This window comes from Pelodiscus sinensis, chromosome 1 (assembly GCF_052426305.1).
Source record: "Pelodiscus sinensis isolate ZL-2025 chromosome 1, ASM5242630v1, whole genome shotgun sequence".
In the NCBI taxonomy this organism is placed as follows: domain Eukaryota; kingdom Metazoa; phylum Chordata; order Testudines; family Trionychidae; genus Pelodiscus; species Pelodiscus sinensis.
The window spans coordinates 202,282,423-202,304,733 of record NC_143052.1 but is presented as its reverse complement, the minus strand read 5'-3'; the positions used below and the strand labels follow the sequence as shown (position 1 = coordinate 202,304,733).

At 40.5% G+C, this 22,311-nt stretch overlaps 1 protein-coding gene across 1 annotated transcript in view; it reads right to left on the bottom strand.

Moving 5' to 3' along the window:
- The window catches only part of CFAP47 (cilia and flagella associated protein 47), a 651,639-nt gene that overhangs the window by 540,289 nt on the left and 89,039 nt on the right, over positions 1-22,311 (bottom strand). The window contains exons 22-23 of the mRNA XM_075913261.2: positions 2,961-3,126; positions 884-978 (exon numbers count right to left, since the gene is read on the bottom strand). Coding sequence (XP_075769376.2) covers positions 884-978; positions 2,961-3,126 — 261 coding nt within the window. The remainder of the gene's footprint in view (positions 1-883; positions 979-2,960; positions 3,127-22,311) is intronic.

Genomic DNA, 22,311 nt, shown 5'->3' with positions numbered 1-22,311 from the left:
GGGTCCCAACCCAGGGACCTAAGGGAGGGAAGCACTCCTGCTCACTCCCCTTATGGTCGGCAGGGCAGCCACCCATAACACGCTGACTCATGGGTGATCCGCCCACCCTGCCCTGGGTCACTTCCTCCCCGCTTTTAGTTCTCCTGGTATAAAGGTGAGGGAAAAGGGGGGCCTTCCCTGGTTCCCCTCAGTCGGCCTCCACCCTCTGCTCTGGCTTGCCGCCCAGAGTTGCTGGTGCCCTCTCCCCTCTTCTCGGCTGCTGCCTCCACATGATGCGACCGGCCTGCCCGGCGTTGCAGCTCAGCCCCGCTCCTCGCGTTGCGCCCGCCTCAGCTGGCAGGTCGCACCACGTGATGTCAGGTCCCGGCGCCGACGCACATTCCGCCGGGACAGCTCCAGCAGCAGCTGTGCTGCTAGCCTGCAGTCCGCCCTCGCCCTCTCCTCCCTGCAAAGCAGGCAGGGCCATGGGAGTGTGGAGCCCTAGGGCTCCATCACACTTCCCAAGTATCTTAACAGACTATTAAAGCAGAAGTAGCTCATCTCTTTCATGATTCCAAAACGACACTGTCAAGAGGCTTCTTGGGGAATCCTTAGGATGTGTAGTAGCAATGGGCAACCACATGAGTGGCCCTCCTTCACCTCAGTGGGCTGCAGCAGCCTGCAGACCACTGGGGTTCTCAGCAGCACAGTGGCAGCAGTGGCAGTAGCAGGGGGATCCCCAGCAGTGGGGTTGGGAGCTGAGAGGACACTGGCTGCTGGCCCTGCCCCCAGGGGAGAACAATTAGTAACCATTAAGAATAGTTGCAGTTACAAGATTACTAAAATAAATTATTTCTAAGATACATAGTTGAGAATAATGATAAAAGCATATATGTTTATTTACCTGAGTGCTTTGATGTTCATCAGCAATACCTAAATGCATGCTTCTTGTCTCAAATATCAGCTGTGAAGTGGAGAACTCAAGTGGTGGCTGCAGTGCTGTAGAAGAAATTAAAAAGTTTATAGAACATCTTGACAAATATTTCTAAAACTTCTTCCATTAAAGCTTTATTTCTACTTTACACATTCTTACAATCAAAAGAAGAATTCTGTGTTGCTCAAAAGCTTGTCTCTTTCACCAACAGAAGTTGGTCCAATAAAAGATCTCATCCACCTTGTCATACCCTGGGACCAACACAACTATAACAGCATTCTTAAACTGACAGATTCTCTCTTTCTTTTAAAATCTGCCCTCCTTTTCATTGTCTACAAATTGCAAGCACAGTAAATGTCTACTTGAGTATGACCCTCCATAAAGGGACACACATCTGTGTGACATTAATTTTGCACCCACCAAAATGTCAATTGTCAAAAGGGAAGTCAAGCTTAGGTCAGGCTTAAAATCAGAATTACCATGATTTTCCTTTATAACTCTAATCTAAACAGGAGAGACTAATACTTTTTTTGTATTTCTGATTAACACAAAAGGGAGTCAGAGTAGATCCCACGTGAAGAAGGACAAGTACTCTAGAAATCCAATCAATTACTTAAAAAAAATTTAAAAGAGTTAACAAAGGTTTCTTTGAGCTAATCTATTTTCATTATCAATGAATATTAACCTTCTATAATGACGGAGAATTCAATAGTATTAGCTTCATTTTTCTAAATGGCTACTATAAGTTTGATACACCTATTGTTATCTCCCTATTTTTAATAGTTCTTAAAGTTAATTAAATTTGTGATACTTTATGTAGATTGTTATTCACCAAAGAATCCATATAAGTTTATCGCAAGAGATTTACTTTTCATTTAATACAGTAATTGCTCTTCTCCAGTACCACAGTAAAGAAAGCAAATGATGTATGATTTACAACAAAGCATTAACTGTATTCCATGGGTAGGAGAGCTGGATGCATGGGGAACAGTCCCTGAGAAGCTGTGAGCATGGGTGGCTCAGTGCACAAGGGCAGTCTCTAGCTCAAGGGCACACCCAACAAGCAGGGCTCCCCAGTTTTCCAGCAGGCTCCAGTGTCATGCTCTCTGGGCGCTCAACACAACCGCTGTGGAAGTGAAGTTGGCAATACATGGTGCCATGCCACCCTAAAATTGATTAATTTTAACTGTTAATGTTTTAGCTATTTATAGGTAAGGTACTACATTAATTTGAATTGTATTGCTGTTGTATAACCAATACTAAACATTATTTTTTTAGATTATGGGTAACACATATATTGTGTGAATGAGGCCAATATAACACAGAGAGCTGTACGTGTCCCAAAATGGTAAGTAGGTTGAGAACTAAAGGTCTGTAGGGTGGCTACTATATAACATTGTGTGGCAATTGGAAAAGGCTCAGAAAAGGGAAGCAAAAATGATTAAGGGTATCGAACAGCTGTCACATTAAGAGAGATCAATAAAACTAGGACTTTTCAGCTTGGAAAAGAGAAGACTCAGGGAGGGGATATCATTGAGGTCTATAAAATCATGACTGGTGTGGAGAATGTAAATTAGAAAGAGTTATTTACTTCATCTCATACAGGCCCATACACAGGAGGGTGCAAAGAGTGCAAACGCACCCTTCCCATTATCCCGCAAATAAGCGTGCTCTGGCCAACAGGGGGAAGGCAGGAGGGGTGTGCTGCCTGAGCCCTCCCTCCCCCAAGCTCTGGCTGGCCAAGAGAAGGCTGGTACTTGATGACCCAGAATTTCTATAATTGTGATTTTTAATTTTTAGAAATTATAGTAATATAATTCCAGCATCAGAAATATATATTTTAAATGGAGTAAATAGATACAGATATATTTATTACATTTTCTAATTATCTGGTATTATAATAAATGCTAAATTAACCTACTGAGTTCTACTTTCAGTTATTTAGCTTCTAATTTTCCTTTGCTAAAACTAGAAATAAACCCCTGAAAAAGCTATGCAGAGTGTGCATGCGCACACACACACAGTTTAATGTTTCCAGTTTACGTACCCGTTGCTTGGACTGTACATAATGGGACAGTCACAGTCACAATTTGAGGACGAGGAACAATTATATGCTTTCCTGACCCACAAGGTGTCGTAGCTGTAGAGGTTTGCTGAGAAGATGGAACCTCACTGTTAATGTTTATTGGAAGACTGAAGTCATATGCTGCCACCTAATGGACAAGAAAATGGTTGTGGTCATTTTCTCGGCGAGGGAAACATGTTTATGCTGCACTGTAGCAGAATTACTACAACAATTTTTGAGAAAATTAACCTGAAGACCTGATCGTGTACCAATGATGTAATTGGAGCTTCATCTCTTGCCAAATGTGGCCAGCCATCTTAAGTACCCAAAGATCAACTTTCTCCTCGTCCCTCATGGAAAGTTATAATGGGACAAAAAATATCAAAATTATTTATACTGTGGCTCTAGATGAGACTTTTAATACATCATTGTTTAAGGATGCTTTGTTCCTTTTGATGTATTATTGCAGACAAAGATATCTGAGTTGGATTTCAGTCCATAATCAATAACAGCGAAGGAGATAGAGGGAACTGATCTGAAGAAAACCCTCCTCAACTGCTCAACAGAATGCCTCAACTTCAGTATGCCATTAACAACCTTAACAAAAAATGGGATAAGAAGAAATAAGTTTCAAAGTCAGGAACCCTTCACAAAGACACCATCATTTACACTGATGCAGTTCAAAGTGCAGTGCTTTCATTGATCCTAATTGTAGTACTATCACATGAAAGAAAGGCATTCACTCAGAATCTGTCCCAAAACATTTAGGATTTTATAGGTTAAAGCTAACATACTGAACTCACTTCAGAAAACTGCTAGCAGCTAATGCCTATAGAAAAGCACTGATATAAAATGATTCTTTCACAATGCGCTGGTTGATAAGCAAGTGGCCATGTTTCACATAGTCTTGTTTCCAAAAGGGTTCTCCAGAGGTGCCCCATACAGCACACACGATAGCAGTTTACTCTCAATGTAACAAAAGATATGAATAACCAAGAAAATCAGCATGGGAAAGACTCAAGGTTTATGCACTTCTTAGAGCCCTTTAATATATAAAACTCTGGTAAAGCTTTTAAGAAGCTGAAGATCTTACAGATTCTGAAGAAATAAGTACATTAAACTTGATTTTCATGTGCAATACAGTGAATGGTGAACATATTTAAAAATTTAAATGGGGAGAGAAAAAAAGAGTTGCCACAATCCCACTGATTCTTCAAGTTTCTTAGCTCTATCAGCCAATCTGTGAACCGTTTAGACAACAAAACTAAAGCACATCTTATAAGTTCCAGTGTTCTTGCAGGATTAGTGTGCTCTATATTAATTCATGCAGGAACCACACTCCCTTGACTGAGTACAATAACGCAGATGTATGTAAGGCATTGGGAGGATTGTGTGTGTTTGCTAAGGGGGAGAGAATGTGCATATTATGTGGATTTTCATTCAAATCACCAATGAACCATGCTGGTGTTTCAAATTGAGCAATGAGTAATGTCTAAAATATAGAACTCCGCTTTTTAAAACTGTAAACCAATTATCTTTAAAATACAGTGTAATTAAAAAGTTATATTAATTTTCTTAAACTTTATTTCATGCAATTCTTCTAATTATCTCAAAAACCATCTATATGCTTTACTTCCAATTTCATGACACACACACAAAAATTTTCCTAAAACTACATAATTGAAATCTGGAGTGAAATGGACTATTTCTTTAGCACATCAATGGTTTCCCTAACCCCTAAATATTCTGAAATTACATATGTCCACGCTACTATTATAATGGAAAGATTATAGCTGCAATCTTTGCTGTGGGAAAATTACTACTGATCAATAATCTCTCCATAAATCTGAAATTAATAATTATTTTATTTTTATCTTTAAAACTTCTGAAATATTTTCCAAAAAAGAAAAAGATCTTGGTTAGAATCATAGAATACTAGGACTGGATGGGACCTCGAGAGGAAAGAAGATATTGTTATTGATGCCCCTTATAGTTGCTATTGTACCCAAGAGAGAGTCATAAAACTTTCCAGTGGCAATTTATTTAAAAGATGTCATTTTAACATTTCAGAACACAAAAGTTTGTTCTATATTCTATATAGAATGATCTATATTTTCTATATATCTTATAAATATTTCTGAAAATTTGTTTGTCCCGAAAGATCTCCGAAATTGTAAGAGCTAGAAACACAAAATTTTGAACAGATACTACTGATTTCCTAACTTAAATAACTGGATTGGTTATATCTCAAAATTGGTTCCCCTGGTTCCTCCCGAGTCCCAATTGGGACCACTGATAATTAGCTTTTAGTAGCGCCTGATCATAGGCATTTGCTGGACTCTTCTGTTAAGCATGTCACATAAACTGCAACTATGAGATCTTTTCCCTCTGGCTACAAACTAAGAAATTCATCTGTTGTCCACTGGGGAATGCACTTTGTAAGCACAACACTAGCTATGTTAATTTCTTAAAGTAATATGATAAAAGAAAAAGTATTTCCAATAACATGTTATGTTAAAGTAATTTACGTAGTTCATTCACCACACCTTTTGTTATCAAGAAATGAATTAAATGTAAATGCATTTTGTAAGCACATCACTAGCTATGTTAATTTCTTAAAGTAATATATCAGAGAAAAGTATTTCCAATAAAATATGCTAGGTTAACGTAATTGACGTAGTTCATTCCTCACCCCTTTTACTATATTTTCCCCGGGCGACGACGGGTATTTCTGCTAGTATTATATAAATCATTAAGGTATTTGCTTTGCTGGCTAATGTCCCAGGAGATCTAACTTTAATAGAGGGAGTCTTCAGTAATAGAATAACTGCATAATTAAATAACAGTTCAATCTCATGAGCAGTGTAGAGTAGTGCAATGAATATGGACCAGAGACCAAGAATGCATGTAAATTAATTCCGGATCTGACATTCATTCTGTGGTTTTCTGCAGATCCTTATGTGTCTTCACTTCCTATCTGTAAAACTGGGATAACACTTCCCTGCATCACGGGACTTGTCTGATCCTGCACTGCACAGAGATATGGTGAACCAAAAGAGCTAAAAGGTTTTTCTCATCTCTAGTTTCTATGATTGTTTGTGAAGTAGTTTGAAGATTTAACTTCCTATATAAGTTACAAAAGTGCTATGAACTAGAATGGTAGCTACTTTTGGGCCCTCATAGGACAGATTACCAATGTCTTTTAGACATACTGAATAAAGGAATCAAGAACTTTTTTAAATTTTGCAATCTTCACATTGAAAATATGCTTTTAATTTTTGCCTGCAAGAGAGAGACCATCTATACAGACACAAGGCAAAACATTTGCAGATTAGAAACCTAGCACCTTGTCTCTGCCTCCTTCTGGTTATGCATTTCAATACAGTCTGTAACTCCATCATAAATGGCGTTAATGCTTCTATATTTGCTACTTGTTAGACAATGTGCAGTGAAAAAAAAGTAGATTTACAAAAGGCATTTTTATCCTCACTGTTCAGTCAATATTTCATGCACTACCCATCATCTAACTTTTGTAAAACTAAAGAAACAGAGCTGTCCAAGGTCTTCGCTCAGTTTCTGCACACTGAGGCCTTCTCTTTACTCCATGGAAGATCGATGCTGCAGTGATCAACCTTCCAGAGTTTGATTTAGTGATTATAGTTAAGACTTGCTAAATCGAACTCAGAGGATGCCCCCAACCGTGTCCAGTACTCCTAATCTTGTGAGGAGTAAGGGAAGCTGAGAGGAGCATTTGCTCCCTTGGCCTCCTACTGTAGAGATGCTGTTAAACTCAGTTTAAGGTAAGTCAACTCCAGCTACATATTCTAGGTAGCTAGAGTTGTGTACCTTGAGCCAGGCTTCCAGGTCTAGTATAGGCCTGGCCTGCGTGAACATCTTGTCCACTGAGAACCCAATTTTGCTCTCAGTAATAGAGGTGTAAACTAAGAGTAAATCTTATATGGATTTATTATAAAAATAATTATGCATTTCTGGAAAAAAAAAGCTCAGATTTGCTTCTTGTTTACTATCTACCTGTGTGTAATTAACAGTGCAATACCTAACTGACACAATCAATGAAGTAGGGGTCTTGTACAAAAATCAACAGTCATGTCCATTACACATATACTATAACATTTATGGACAAGGGAGTATAATTAAGTTTGTATTTCTTTTTAGTGTACCACTTTGCAAGCTCAATCATCTTTTAACATCTTTTATTTCCCTAATGGAATTTTCTAGGCTTTGGTTTTTATTTCTAAAGAAATTCCATAATGAGGAATTCCTTGCTACCACACAGCAAATTATCTTGCATATTTTGTACAGAAGAGTGATTAGAAAGATACATTTAAAAAAAGTAAGTTATTACTATGATGGATTTCAAGCTGTTCTGTAATAATTTTGGAATACTGTACATTGATCTGATTGATTTTTGTGTAACTATATTGCTTTATCACTGCAGAAGATTTTCTTTAAAAATACACAGGAAAGGGGACAAATGGCTCAAGTGACATCTTTGCAAACACCGGAAGGCTGTTAAGAGATTTTGCTTTCTCGGTAAGACTGCAAACCTTATTAGAATTAGGACACAATGAGGTGTCCAAATATAGATCAAAATACTTGACACACTTAGGCTACGTCTAGACAGTGGGGCTATTTTGGGATACTAGAAGTATCCCAAAATAGTAATTCTGCATCTTTAAATGCCCCCGTTATTTCAAAATATATTTCAAAATAATGGGTGTGCTATTCCAGCATCCCTGTAATCCTCATTCCACAAGGGTTAAGGGACATGTCAGAATAGTGCTTTATTTTGAAATCTGGCGTTGTGTCGACAGTGCCAAATTTCAAAATAAGCCATTTCAAAATTACCTCGAAATAAGCTACGCAATTTGCACTATGCAAATTGCATAGCTTATTTCAAGGTAAGGATGCTGTGTAGATGCACCCTTACAAAGGAATACACTCTAAGGGAGGAGTAGCACTTGTTTTGGGGATCCAGCCTGAGACAGCAACTTTCTGGGGGTATGTCTACACGAGGCGTACAGATAGTGCGGAATGGCTTGGTAGTTCGAACTATCTAGCCCGTGCTTTGTCTATCCGCGCGGCACGGGGTTCGAACGAGCCGGCATTTAAAAATGGCGCCGGCCGGCTTATGCAAATGAAGCCCGGGAAATTCAAATCCCGGGCTTCATTTGCAAGTGCGGTATGCCTACATTACCACCCTAGTTCGAACTAGGGTGGTAGTGTAGACATACCCTGGGGGAGTATGACAAAAGATTGGCCTGCCAAGAAGACCATCAGAAATGGTAAGCCTATCAGTAATAAAGCCACATGTGTAGACTATAGCCTTGTGTGCACTGGCAAGTTTCAGAGCAGTAAATCACCTCCCAGTGCTGTAACTCCCAAGGTGTCCACATTGGCAAGGCACTTAGTGCACACTAACACCACAGTTGTTGTGCTCTGGGTAGTCTCAGAGGAGTAGCCGTGTTAGTCTGTAAGTAAAAAAATTTTAAACACAGCGATGGTCCTGTAGCACCTTAGAGACTAAACAAAAATATGTAGATAGTATCATGAATTTTCATGGGCACAACCCACTTCTTCAGATGACAAATACTCTAGGTAAACCACCTTGACAAGAGATGTAGAGCTTGCTGCATAGAGCTACAGGGCTGGGTGACAGTGTGGACATCCTGGTGTACTGAGACTGGCCTCTGGTACCAGTTCCAAAATGCTTGTTCTTATCTTTCTGATCATCAGATTGAACTCTATCCTCAGATCCACCCCTTAGATTCCTTGCAAATTTTGAAAGTCCTCTTCCTGATTACTCAATGATGCATGGAGTGCTCTCAGCACATCTTTCAAAGTGACCATGTGTGCTCCAAGCACCAAGTGATCCCCTACTTAGAGCAATGTTGAAGAGCTGGACCTCAATCAGCATTTGTAGAGAGGAGGTTGTTCAGTCCCAGCTGTGCTCCAGTCATAGGTTCCATAATTCCTATGGGCCAATATCAAGATGAATGGCCAAAAGGACTTGTCTGTGATGTATTGCAGTGTAGGGTCAAAGCAAAGGAGCCACAGAACTCCTACCTCAAGGCATGGGAAGCAAACTGCCACTCTGGTGCTGGAGTAGCCAGATGCCACAGTGCAATCGCCACACACTTCTCCACTGGTAGGGCAGCTTCCATTCTCATGCCCTTGCACCACAGGGTAGGGCCAAGCTCATCACACAATCTCATGAAAGTGGTTTTCCTCATTCAAAAGCTCTGCAGCCACTTCTCGTCATCCCAGACTTGCACGACAATGTGATCCCACCACTCAGTGCTTGTTTCCCAATCCCAAAAGCAACATTCCACTGTAGTCAACACTTCCTTGAATGCAACAAGACATTTTCTGTTGTAGCTACTACGTGTGGCAAGATCATTGTTGCACTCCTCGTTGTTGCTTCATTGCTTAGAGCCATGGTCACCAACCAGTAGATCACAATCTATCGGTAGATCTCAGGGGCTCTAAGAGTAGCTCTTGAGCCCTCTCTGAACTGCGCACCTGCACAGTACATTTACATTAGATTTCCTCATGTAATGTAGGCGGGGCTTTAAGGAAGGGGCGGGGCAGTAGATCTTCGCCTGTTCTGAGACTTAAAAAGTGATCTTGGGTGTAAAAAGGTTGGAGACCACTGGCTTAGAGAATAACTTGACTGTCATTTCTAACATGTTAGTGAGACCTATCAGAGTTTTCCTCAACAGTTCAGAATCCATTCTCACAGATCAAGGAGGCAGACTGCAGAGCACAAAAGCCATTAAAGACAGCACCAAATGTGAACAGGGGTTTCTGGGATGCAAAGTGTTGCACCACAGGGCATTGGGAGAGTACTCAGGATGCCCTGGGATCCTCCTCCTTCCTCCCTCCTCCCCCTTCCCACAAGCTTCAGCAACAAAAAGAGGTGTTCTGTGGAATAGCTGCTTAGAGTGCATCACTCCAAGTGTGATCATGCTACTGCACTGGAAGCTGACAGTATGGAAACACAACAGCTGTTCCCTGCAGCACTATGTGAGTAGCACTATAACAGCCAGTACTTCACATTTGCCAATGCAGACAAAGTTTGAATCCTGTTTTAATGCCCTTTTTCTCTAAATGTTTTATTCATACTAAAAAAAAAATTGGATTTAAGAGTGCTGTGTGATTGCTGTGTACCACTGATCACAGACTCATAAAGGAAAGAACCACAGGCACCAAAATGCAGCTGAACCTTCTGAAGAAAAACCAGTATATTGCAACCAAGAGCCTGGTATAGAAATAGTGGAATTCCATCCCAGTACAGGTAAAGGGCTGAGACCTGACAGCTGATGCGGTGCACTCAAAGGGTATGTCTAAACTATATGGCTCTGGCGACAGAGCCATGTAGATTAGTTTACTAGACATACCCAAATGAAGCGGCAATTTAAATAATCGCCGCTTCATTTAAATTAAAATGGCTGTCGTGCTGTGCTGATCAGCTGTTTGGCGCACAGTATGGTAGTCTGGACGCACCGCAGTTGACATCAAAGGCATTTGTCGACCGCCCCGGTAAACCTCATCCCACGAGGCATAACGGGACAGTCAACAAATGCCTTTGATGTCGACCGCGGAGCATCTAAACTACCGCTCTGTGCCACCAAACAGCTGATTGGCACAGCATGGCAGCCATTTTAATTTAAATGAAGTGGCGATTATTTAAATCGCCGCTTCATTTGAGTATGTCTAGTAAACTAATCTACATGGCTCTGGCGACAGAGCCATGTAGTCTAGACATACCCAGAGAGAACAGAAAGGGACATAAGTGTTCCTAGCCCTGCAAGCACGACAAATACATTAATATATTTATGGTCTTTTGTAAAAAGATGAATGGAAACTTCAATCCTTGAAGAAAAATTTACAAAGAATAAGGGCAAGAAAACATTTTAATTGCTTAAAACACCTTCAAATAACATCCGAAATAGTTGCCTCAATTCTGATTCCATTCAGCATGCCAATGCAAGAAACAAAGGTTACTCACCTTGTGCAGTGATGGAAGTTCTTCGAGATGAGTGTGCCTGTGGGTGATCCACATTTGGTCTTGGTGCCATCCTGGTACCTGGACCAGAGATTTTCAAGCAGTCCCTGCATGGGCTGCACATGCATGGTATCAACGGCGCATGCCATGCCCATTGGAACCGCACATGCAGAGCCCGAGCTCTCCAGTGCCTTCTCCACATCGGAGGCCCCCTATCTCCAAAGAAGAGTAATCTTCGTTTCTTCAAGAGAGATGACCCTGTGGGCATTCCACGTCTGGTAATTAATGAGCAGTTTCACCCTCTGATGGTAGGGGCTTTGGAATACTGCAGAATACCAATGGGACTACTGCTCTACCCACAGAGGTGATGGCTGTGGCACCATAGGAGAGTGCATAGTGGTTCACAAATGTGAGTTGTGGTTCTGGATCCGACAAAAGGTGAAGGTTTTTCTCCAGGAGGATCAGTTTCAGGCACAAAACCCTGTCCGTGAGCTTGCTACAATGAGGACAGTCCTAGGCTATAAGATCTTCTCCAAGACATTGGACACATCAGGAGTGTCCACCCAACACAGACATTGCATTCCCTACAGGAGGTGCAACACGTAAAGCCCAGGGAACTGAGCATTTTAAGAAGAAGAAAAAATGGTTTTTTGTTGTTTTTTTAAAGAACACAAACTGACTAACTAAGACTAAATAAAGAACAACAAACTGGATAACAGCTCTAACACTATACTGAAACTATCTTTTTGGAGAACTGCAGAGAGCCCTATCTCAGGTCGGAGACAGTAGAGAAGGAACTGGAGGGTTCAGGCCACGTATGTGCAGTTCCAACCAGCATAGTACGTGCCGTCAGCACCACAAATGTGTGGCTTGTGAAGGGACTGCTTCAATATCTCCAGGCCAGGTGCTGGGACAGCACCAAGACCAAACATGAAGCACCCATGGGGACATCTCTTGAAGAAGAACATGTTATCTCTGTCCTTTAAAAGCACAGACTCCTGTTTAATTGCTACAAGTGCTGCTTGCAGTTTCATTGGTAAGGCTGAAATGAGTCAAGTTTTTCTGTTAAAACAGAAATTCAGATTTTCTGTGTATCTTCCTAAAGTTACAGCACTTGCTCTTTTCTGAGAACTTAGCTGGAGATTGACATTAAATATCTTCAAATCATTACAATTATCACATGGTAACATTCTCTTTCAGTTACATACATGATGACTAAAATAAATAATTTTTCATTATTCATGAAAAGAAAATGAAAACAAATGACTACTGCTAGGAATGAAGGTTTAGAACATACAACTTAGGACTTAAAATATTCCACATATATAATTATTGCAAAAGCAAGTGTTATAAATCCAGGAAATTCAGAGTTAAGGTTAAAATTAAGAAATTGAAATATGTAAAGTTATTAGCTGTGAAAAGACACACTTCAAGTAGCCAAGCAACTTAACTACACTCAGTAATAACATTGTGTGGGAGAAAATAATCTAATGTGTCTAAAATAAAAATAATTTTAATTTAGTATTTTAAACTCAATTAAGTATAATTATTAACTGTATAATTATTACAATGGCATCACTATAAAACAAAGTTAAGGACTTTGGGTGTTTTAACTGTGCAGATACATACTCTCAACCTTAACTCCAGTTTGACATTGTTTTTGTCTCAGTGCATACACAGCTCTTTAGTGCAGTCAAAATTCCTTAGCATCAGTACTTTTTTGTGATGGAACTGCCTGGTACACAGTACTGGCACCTCCAGACGCAGTACTGGCACCTCCAGTTAGAGTTCAGCAACTTTCCCCATGGAGTACTGGCACCTTTTTTTTTTAAAACAAAAAAAGCACTGCTTAGCATAGTATCACAACTTTGTTAATGAATAGTGTATTGTGACAGTCTGTATCTCTTCCTTTTTACAAGAGTACAACCCATTTTGTACAAAATATGCCTTATGAGTAATCATATGAAAACTCATCATTTGTTCATTTCTGTACTGCTAAAATACATGTGTGGCAACATTTTATGTAAAGTTATACAACAGAATTTTATAAGCCATTTTCCAAGTCTATGGAAATAGCTTTAAACCAGTTCCCCAGAGACAAAATGCTAGCCACTGACTCTGTCAGGTGCCAGCAAAATCAAATGGACTATCACCTGAGTAAGCAGCCATATTTTGGCAAGAATGTTACCATAAATGAGAGATTTACATATTAGGAAAGAAACAGCTTGAACTTTCCATCTCCCATATCTGCTGTCTCCTGAACTCCCCATTTGAAATTATTATAAAGGAAAAGGGAAAGATATAAAAATGGGGAACAGAAGACTCAAATCACCTCTCTCCTTCATTTCTCTGTGCCTGTGACATCCACAATAACTGAAGAATAAGGAAAGCACCATTGGATTGTGTAAGGAGTCCTGGCTGAAAAGTATCCAGCCAAGAAAACTACAAAAATCATGTATCAGAGGGGTAGCCATGTTAGTCTGGATCTGCAAAAGCGACAAGGAGTCCTGTAGCACCTTATAGACTAACAGATATATAAGAGCATATGCTTTCATGGGCAAAGACTTATGATCCTATACATCTGTTAGTCTATAAGGTGCTACAGGATCTTTGTCACTTTTGCAGATCCAGACTAACGCGTCTACCCCTCTGATACTTGACACCATGCAAAGCACTGCATTTAGCCGTATGGAGTGGAAATCCATCAATCTCATGAAGGAACTTGCACAAGTACAGACAGATATCATCTCTCTCTCCAAATGCAAATGGATGGACAACATACCAAATGGACTGAAGGTGAAAAATTGATTGCTATCTACATACTGCACAGACCACAGTGAGAGATTATGCCGTACACTATCAAAGAAATTGAGGAACCACCTGATCAGCATCCTGTACAGCAAACAGGAGAACATCAAAAAAGAGCTCTCCAATCTGGAAACTTTCTAAAAAAAAAAACCTTCCTCACAAACAGACTTTACTAAAATTATACAGGAGATCTACATTACACACTTCACTTCTCTACAGAGGAAAAAGGACTGTAAGTTGTCTAAAATCCTACCTGCCACATGGGGCCACAACAGTGGTACCCCTAACTCACCCAGCAATATCATCAATCTATCCAACCACACACTCAGCCCGGCAGAAGAGTCTATCTTGGAGAACTCTCTTTTTGCCCCGCCACCCCAACAAACATGATACAGTTCTGTGGTGATCTGGAAGCCTACTTTCGCCATTTCCAACTCAAAGAGTACTTTCAACATAACACTGAACAGCGCACGGACACAGATTCCTTCCCACCAACAGCACAAGAAGAATTCCACATGGACTCCTCCTGAGGGTTGAAATGACAGTCTGGACCTATACATAGAATGCTTCTGCCGACATGCACAGGCAGAAATTGTGGAAAAACAGCATCGCTTGCCTCACAACCTCAGTCGTGCAGAATGCAATGCCATCCACAGCCTCAGAAACAACTCTGACATTATAATCAAAGAGGCTGATAAAGGAGGTGCTGTTGTCGTCATGAACAGGTCTTGAACAGGTCTGACTACCAAAAGGAGGTGGCCAGACAACTCTCCAATACCAAATTCTACAGGGCACTTTCCTCAGATCCCACTGAGGAATACACTAAGAAACTGCACCATCTGCTCAGGACACTCCCTACACAAGCACAGGAATAAATAAACATACCCTTGGAGCCCTGACCGGTGTTATTCTATAAACTACCCAAGATCCACAAACCTGGAAATCCTGGATACCCCATCATCTCAGGCATTGGCACTCTCACTGAAGGACTGTCTGAATATGCAGATTCTCTACTCAGACCCTACGCCACCAGCACTCCCAGCTATCTCCGTGACACCACTGATTTCCTGAGAAAACTACAATGCATTGGTGAAAACACCATCCTAGCCACCATGGATATAGAGGCTCTTTACACAAACATCCCACACACAGATGGAATACAAACTATCAGGAACAGTATCCCTGATGATGCCACAGCACAAGTGGTGGCTGAGTCTGTGACTTTATCCTCACACACAATTATTTCAAATTTGGCAACAATATATACCTCCAGACCAGTGGCACCACTATGGGCACCCATATGGCCCCACAATATGTCAACATTTTTATGGCTGACCTGGAATAATGCTTCCTCAGCTCTTGTCCACTCACACCCCTTCTCGATCTATGCTACATTGATGACAACTTCATCATCTGGACCCATGGGAAGGAAACTCTGGAAGAATTCCCCCACAATTTCAACAGCTTCCACCCTACCATCAACCTCAGCCTGGACCAGTCTACACAGGAGGTTCACTTCCTGGACACCACGGTACAAATAAGTGACGGTCACATAAACACCACTTTATACCGAAAACCTACTGACCGCTATGCCTACCTTCATGCCTCCAGCTTCCATCCCGGACACACCACACGATCCATTGTCTACAGCCAAGCACTGAGGTACAACCGCATTTGCTCCAACCCCTCAGACAGAGACCAACACCTACAAGATCTTCAACAAGCATTCTTGAAACTATGATACCCACACGAGGAAGTAAGGAAACAGATCAACAGAGCCAGATGTGTACCCAGAAGCCTCCTGCTGCGGGACAAGCCCAAAAAAGAAACCAACAGAACACCACTGGCCATCACCTACAGTCCTCAGCTAAAACCTCTCCAATGCATCATCAGTGATCTGAAATCCATCCTGGACAACAATCCCTCACTTTCACAGGCCTTGGAAGGCAGGCCAAGCCCACAGCCCACAGCCAGCCCGCCAACTTGAAGCATATTCTCACTAGCAACTATACACCACATCACAGTAACTCTAACTCAGGAACCAATCCCTGCAACAAACCTTGGTGCCAACTCTGCCCACATATCTACACCAGCAACACCATCACAGGACCTAACCAGATCAGCCACACCATCACTGGCTCATTTACCTGCACAAGATGTGCCAGCAATGTCCCTCTGCTATATACATTGGCCAAACTGGACAGTCCCAACACAAAAGAATAAATAGACACAAATCAGATATTAGGAATGACAATATACAAAAACCTGTAGGAGAATACTTCAATCTCCCTGGACACACAATAGCAGATTTAAAGGTAGACATCCTGCAGCAAAAAATCTTCAGGACCAGACTTCAGAGAGAAACTGCTGAGCTGCAGTTCATCTGCAAATTTGACACCATCAGCTCAGGATTAAACAAAGACTGTGAATGGCTAGCCAATTACAAAAGCAATTTCTCCTCTCTTGGTGCTCACACCTCCAGATCAGCTGCTAGAAGTGGGCATCATCCTCCCTGACTGAATTTACCTCGTTATCTCTAGCCTGATTCTTGCCTGCATATTTATATCTGCCTCTGGAAATTTCCACTACATGCATCTGACAAAGTGGATCTTTGCCCACGAAAGCTTATGCTCCTATACATCTGTTAGTCTATTAGGTGCTACAGAACTCCTTGTCGCTTTTACAAAAAATCATATGATGAGAGAGACATTTTGCTTTGAACTCACTTAGCTTGTTAAATTAGATATTAGATTGCATTTTAGCTTCTATTTCTTTGTAACCAACTCTTAACATGTATGCCTTGTTACTTGTAATCACTTAAAAACTATCTTTCTGTATTTAATAAATTTGGTTCATTTGTTTCATCTGAACTAGTGTGGATTTGGATGGAAGTGTTTGGGAAGCTCCATTTGGGACAACAAAATTTGTGCATGTCATTTTCTATTAATGAAATGATAAGCTTTCTATGTGTTTGTATTAGGGATGTTAGAAATTGTTTATTTTAGTAATCATGTAATCGCAACAATTCTTAGTGATTACAAGGTTACTGAAATGCTTCTCCCCCTCTCCCCTCCCCCACTCCCGGGTTGGGATCAGCAGCCAGTGCGCTCCCAGCCCCACTCCCCAGAGCACCCTGCCACCTTGCGCTGCTGCCTCTGTATCAGCTCCCCAAACCCAGACCCAACACAAACAGAGGCTACACCGTGGGATGCCAGAGCAGCCTCTGTCCACGGGAAGCTTGGGTCCCCCGCAGACAGAGGCTGCTGCCATGCCATGATGCTGTCTCTGTATTCGAGATAGCAGCGTGGGCTGGTTGGCGGGAGCTAGTCTGCCTGGGGAGCCGCTTTTTAAACACACTCCCCATTCTTGGCACAATGGAATGAGGTTCACTGTGCTGTCTAAACAGCCTGTCTGCAGAAGCTGAAGATCTATAAGCAGAGCTGGACTGTCTGGGGAGGCCAGTGGAAAACACATCCTCAAAAAAAATGATAGAGATGCAGCCAAAATAATGATAGAGATGCAGCCGTGTTAGTCTGATCTAGCTGAAACAAAAGACAGGACTATGCAGCACTTTAAAGACTAACAAGATGGTTTATTAGGTGATGAGCTTTCAAACCATCTTGTTAGTCTTTAAATTACTACATAGTCCTGTCTTTTGTTTCAAAAAATAATCACTGTGAAAAATAGTCACTGATGTAAAATACATTAGCTATTGTCAATGTAAGGTCAAAGTTGCATGTCCATAAGTAGGAGTGATGGTAAGTATAAAGAGTATTTCACAATAGTATAATAAAATAATATTGCTATGTAATTTATGTGTTGCTGCCACAAAATTTAGTCCCATTGTGCCTCAGCAGCTCACATAAGCTACCAAGCAAAAAATCACCATCCCCAAATGGCTACACAGTCTAACATGGTAAATTTTGAAAAAATAACTCATCTTGAGTAATGCAACATATAATATACAACTCAATCATCACTTATGAGGGAAACCATATAAAAACATACTGAAATGGAGAAAAAAGGGTGAATTTTTTAGATGTGACAGGGTATATACAGATATTATATTGAAAAGGTGTCCTTGGCTTGTGTCTTTTTAATGATATATGCTGCTTTTTCTCATGGCAGGGTCTGCACCAGTTCCCATTAAACTCAAAAATCCAAATCTTTCAAACGAAATTGAAAGTCTTGGGGACTGTAAACCCCTATAAGAAGTTGGAATAGCATGTAATCCGTGTAGCAGAACCTCTTTGGTCATCATTCTAGCAATCCTTTGTCATAAAGTACTAATATTGTTTGATTCTATTTAGGATATCTAATCACAGAAGCACTAATTAATTACATTGTTTTTGTAGGCCCAAAAAATAAATAATTTTAAATGTCTGTGTTTGGACTCTCACACAACCATATTTACTAAAGTTCTGCTAATGGTCATATGATTTGTTGAGACAAACACTGTTGTTTTATTTTTTTATTTGTTTGTTGGTTAGGGGCTTTTGGGGGCAGGTAGGAATCCTTCACCAAGCTTATTATTAGCTAGAGCAACCACTAATTGCATTCAAGGTTTTTAAAAGCTGCATAAAATCTTGCTTTATTTTTCTTCACATAGTAAAAGAACTGAAATGTGGGATACATGGATTTTGCATTACTCCGACCCTGTTTGTAACCTTGGTCAACTCAACTAGAAAAAAAACAACCTGTGAATAGTTCAGTAGTTGTTTTTTTAAAGTATGGTATTTCTCATGTCTAGTTTCTTAGGAACAATGTAAATCTTAAACTGCAAGTTGTATTTGTTGTATTCGGAAGTCATTTCTGTAGGAAATTATGTCTACAACAAGAGCAGAAAGGGTTTATTGCAGTTCTGGCAGAAGTAGACAAAAGTTGAAGGATGCATCTCCACTGGAAAAGAAGCCTTCTGACAATTGGGGCTATGTCTACACAGCGGAACTATTTTGGGATACCAACAGCTACTCCACATCTTAGGAGAAAGCCCGTTATATCAAAATATAATGGGCTTACTATTACGACAACCCTGTAAACCTCATTGCACAAGGATTAAGGGACGTTTCAGAATAGCGCTTTATTTCAATATAACATTGAAATAAGATTGAAACAATATAAGCTACGGCTGCAGTGTAGACACATCCTGGAAGACAAGTTGGATAGAAGCAGATACCCACCCACAAGTGACCATTAGGTCATGGGAACAGATACTCAAGAAGAGAAACAGAGTAAGGAATTGGCAGTTGAGAAGCAGGTCAAAGTTGGTTTTGACCCGGGGGATAGTTGGAAGGAAAGAGCATATTAGAGCTCTTAAGAGTGAGAGAGTTGTAGAAAAGGCAGGTGGGGAGAGGAGAGAACAGAGCAAAGCCAAAAAAAATATATTCATTCTGAATGTTAAAGGGTTAATAAGGATCTTAAGACTGAATAAATTCTGTTTGGAAAGAGATACTGGATTTGGATCTATTTTCTTCATGGAAATATACTTTCTTATTAGTATTTTACTTTAAATGACTCCAAGGGGTAGCTGTGTTAGTCTGTAACTTTAAAAACCACTTTTAGATTCAATGAATTAAATTAAAGAAAAGCTAAAGCATGCTAGGGAGGTATATACACTTCCAGATGCTGCCTTCGGTTCTGCCATACTGGGCAACAAGAATAGTTTTCAAAGCTGTCTCCATTTAACATTAGGCAGTGCTACTGTTGCCAGCTATCAGCTATTACATTAACTATCAGTGTGCAGCCACCACAGGGTTGTAAATTTTAAGCATAGTGTAGCACGCCTTGCTTTGTAAATGAGTAAGCTGCCCCCTGCCAGGTAGACAATAATATACTCACTGGAAATTAGCTGCTCTCATGGCTTAGCATGATTACCCAGAATGATTGAGAAAGTGTATACATGGGGGGGGAGAAATAAAATGGAGATACATTGAAAAAGAATACATTAAAATAAAATAAAAAAAACTCAGCTCATGAAAGAGGCACCTGGTAACTGTTTATAAACCCCAGGTTCCCTTTGTTAGTTTCCTTATGACATCATTATAAATTACACACTGATTATGTTCACTATTCTATAATTTTGTTTCTATAAAAATAATTGTAATACCCCTATTAATTCCAGTCTTGAGCATCATTTTTCAAACATGCTCTATCATTTAAAAGGTGACAAAAAAGTGCAGACAGCTCTCTTAAACATAAATAATTTGTGAAACCTGAAATTGTATCTACTATTTGTATTTATGATCATCATACAACACCTGACTTTGTAAATCTTTACTTATTAGAGATGATGATCAAGAATTTTCCATGTAAATTGTTTTTTGACAGAAAATTGGGCTTTTGAACTAGATAATTTTTTTGGCTTAAAGCCTCTGATCTACATGGGAAATTTTGATTTTTCTTTGAAAAACTGACTAAAAACCTTCTAATCAAAAACCAAAACTGTTTTTTTAAAACTTTCCTTTAAAAATACCCAAACCATTTCCTATCCAGCACTATTTATTAATGAAAAATCCTTTTTCCATGCATATCCACAATGGATTCAATACAACCACCTATGTGAATAAGGGATTTGGGGGTTGTGCTTATTTATGTCATGTACAGCACAGAGCACACTAACAGTAGATGTATCTCTCTTTCTTAAATGTCATACTTTTGACATGAGATGTGACATTCCTACGGAGGAGACTATAACCTTTAACTCTGATATTTAACAATGGTGTATCAATTTAAAAATGAAATAATTAAACAAGAGGTTTAATTGAATATTATAAGATTTTCTTTCAACTACTAGACCATTTTAAAACAGAATGAAAACTGCTGAAGACTCTCTGAAGTTAGATACTCCTATTGTTAACATCACAAATTATATCAATTGCTGGGCAATAGCTGTAATAAAGCAACATTACAGTATGAACAAATATTAAAAATTACTTTTCGGTAATACCAAGCAACAATTCATGTGACAACTGTAATTGAATATTACAATTAATTAAATACAGAAAATAACTTACAGTAGCTTTATGTTCATAGGTCTTTTAGCCACTAGCATAAATCTCTGCGATATGCACTAAGTTTATCACTGCACCATCTAGCAACGCCAGTGTCGGCACTTCTACTTTTTAATCTACCCTAGGATTTGCCACAGGGAAAAAAATAGTACGGCAAAACTGTGGTGCTAGGAATAGTGATGGGTTGCACATTCAATTCCTCCTTTGGGTATGTTTTTTTATATTTTGATTTTTAATTATTTAATGATGAAGCACTCTGGGAAGAGATGTTTGGCTTCCTTACCACCACCCCCATCAGAAAAATAATGGCCTAAGGGACTCTGTCTTCAGTGGATGAAGAAATCATGGGATCAGGAATCATGCCTTAGAGCAATGGTTCTTAAACTGGGTACACAGAGGTCTTCCAGGGGATACATCAACTCATCTAAATAACTTGCCTACCTTAACAGGCTACATAAAAAGCACTAGTAAAAAGTCAGTACAGGTTGAACCTCTGTAAACTAGGACTCTCTGGTCCAGCAACATACATATGTCCAGCAGGCTGGCAGGGCAGCAGGCTGGTAGGGCAATGAGTAGGCACAGAGCAGGCCCCTCCCTGCGTGCTGATGTAGAACATCATGGCCATGTTGTCTGTGAGGACTCGGACCTGACTGGTAAGGGAGGAACATTTTACTCGCCCTATGAACAACCATAAGCTCCTTGATATTTATATGGAGGTCTGATTCATCCAGAGACCACTCTCTCTGCATCTGGAACATGCCAAGATGGGTGCCCCATCCATGATCCAAAGGGTCGGATACCAGTTTTATGGAGTGTTAAGCCAACTGGAAGGGTATGCCTGACATGACATTCTCCAGCACAGACTACCACCTAAGGGAAGGACCTGATGCAAAATGGTAAGCACCCAGTCCTGGATTTTCTGGGGTGTCTTACAGGAGATTACATCGAGGCCACCCACAGCTTCATGAGCCTGGTGAGGTGCACCATGTGTGTGTATGCTGCCATGTGTCCAAGGATGCAAAAGTAGCCCCTGGCCATGGTCAGCAGCACTATGGAGACTTGTGCTATAAGGATCATCAAGGCCTCAAGGAAGTGATGCTCAAGCTATGGTCAAGTCCAGCACTGCACCAATGAACATGAACCTCTGAACTGGTGCTAACATCGACTTTTTGTCATTTACCAGGAGCCACAACCTCTAACACATGCTCAGCAGAAGAGTGACACCCTCCTGAATCTTGGCTTCCGAGCTGTCAGCTGTCGAGATAGCTATAGACCTGGATGCCCTGGCACCTCAGATAAGCCACTGCCACCAACATGCACTTTGTAAGCACCCTTGGGGTCATGGCCAGTCCAAAGGGAAGTACCATGCATTGATAATGGTTCAGACCTACTGATATCTCCCTCACAGACCATACGGGGCAATGGGAGGGCTCTCTTCTCCACCTGAGTAGGAAAGCAAGAGCACCAGACACAATGACTTCCCTCT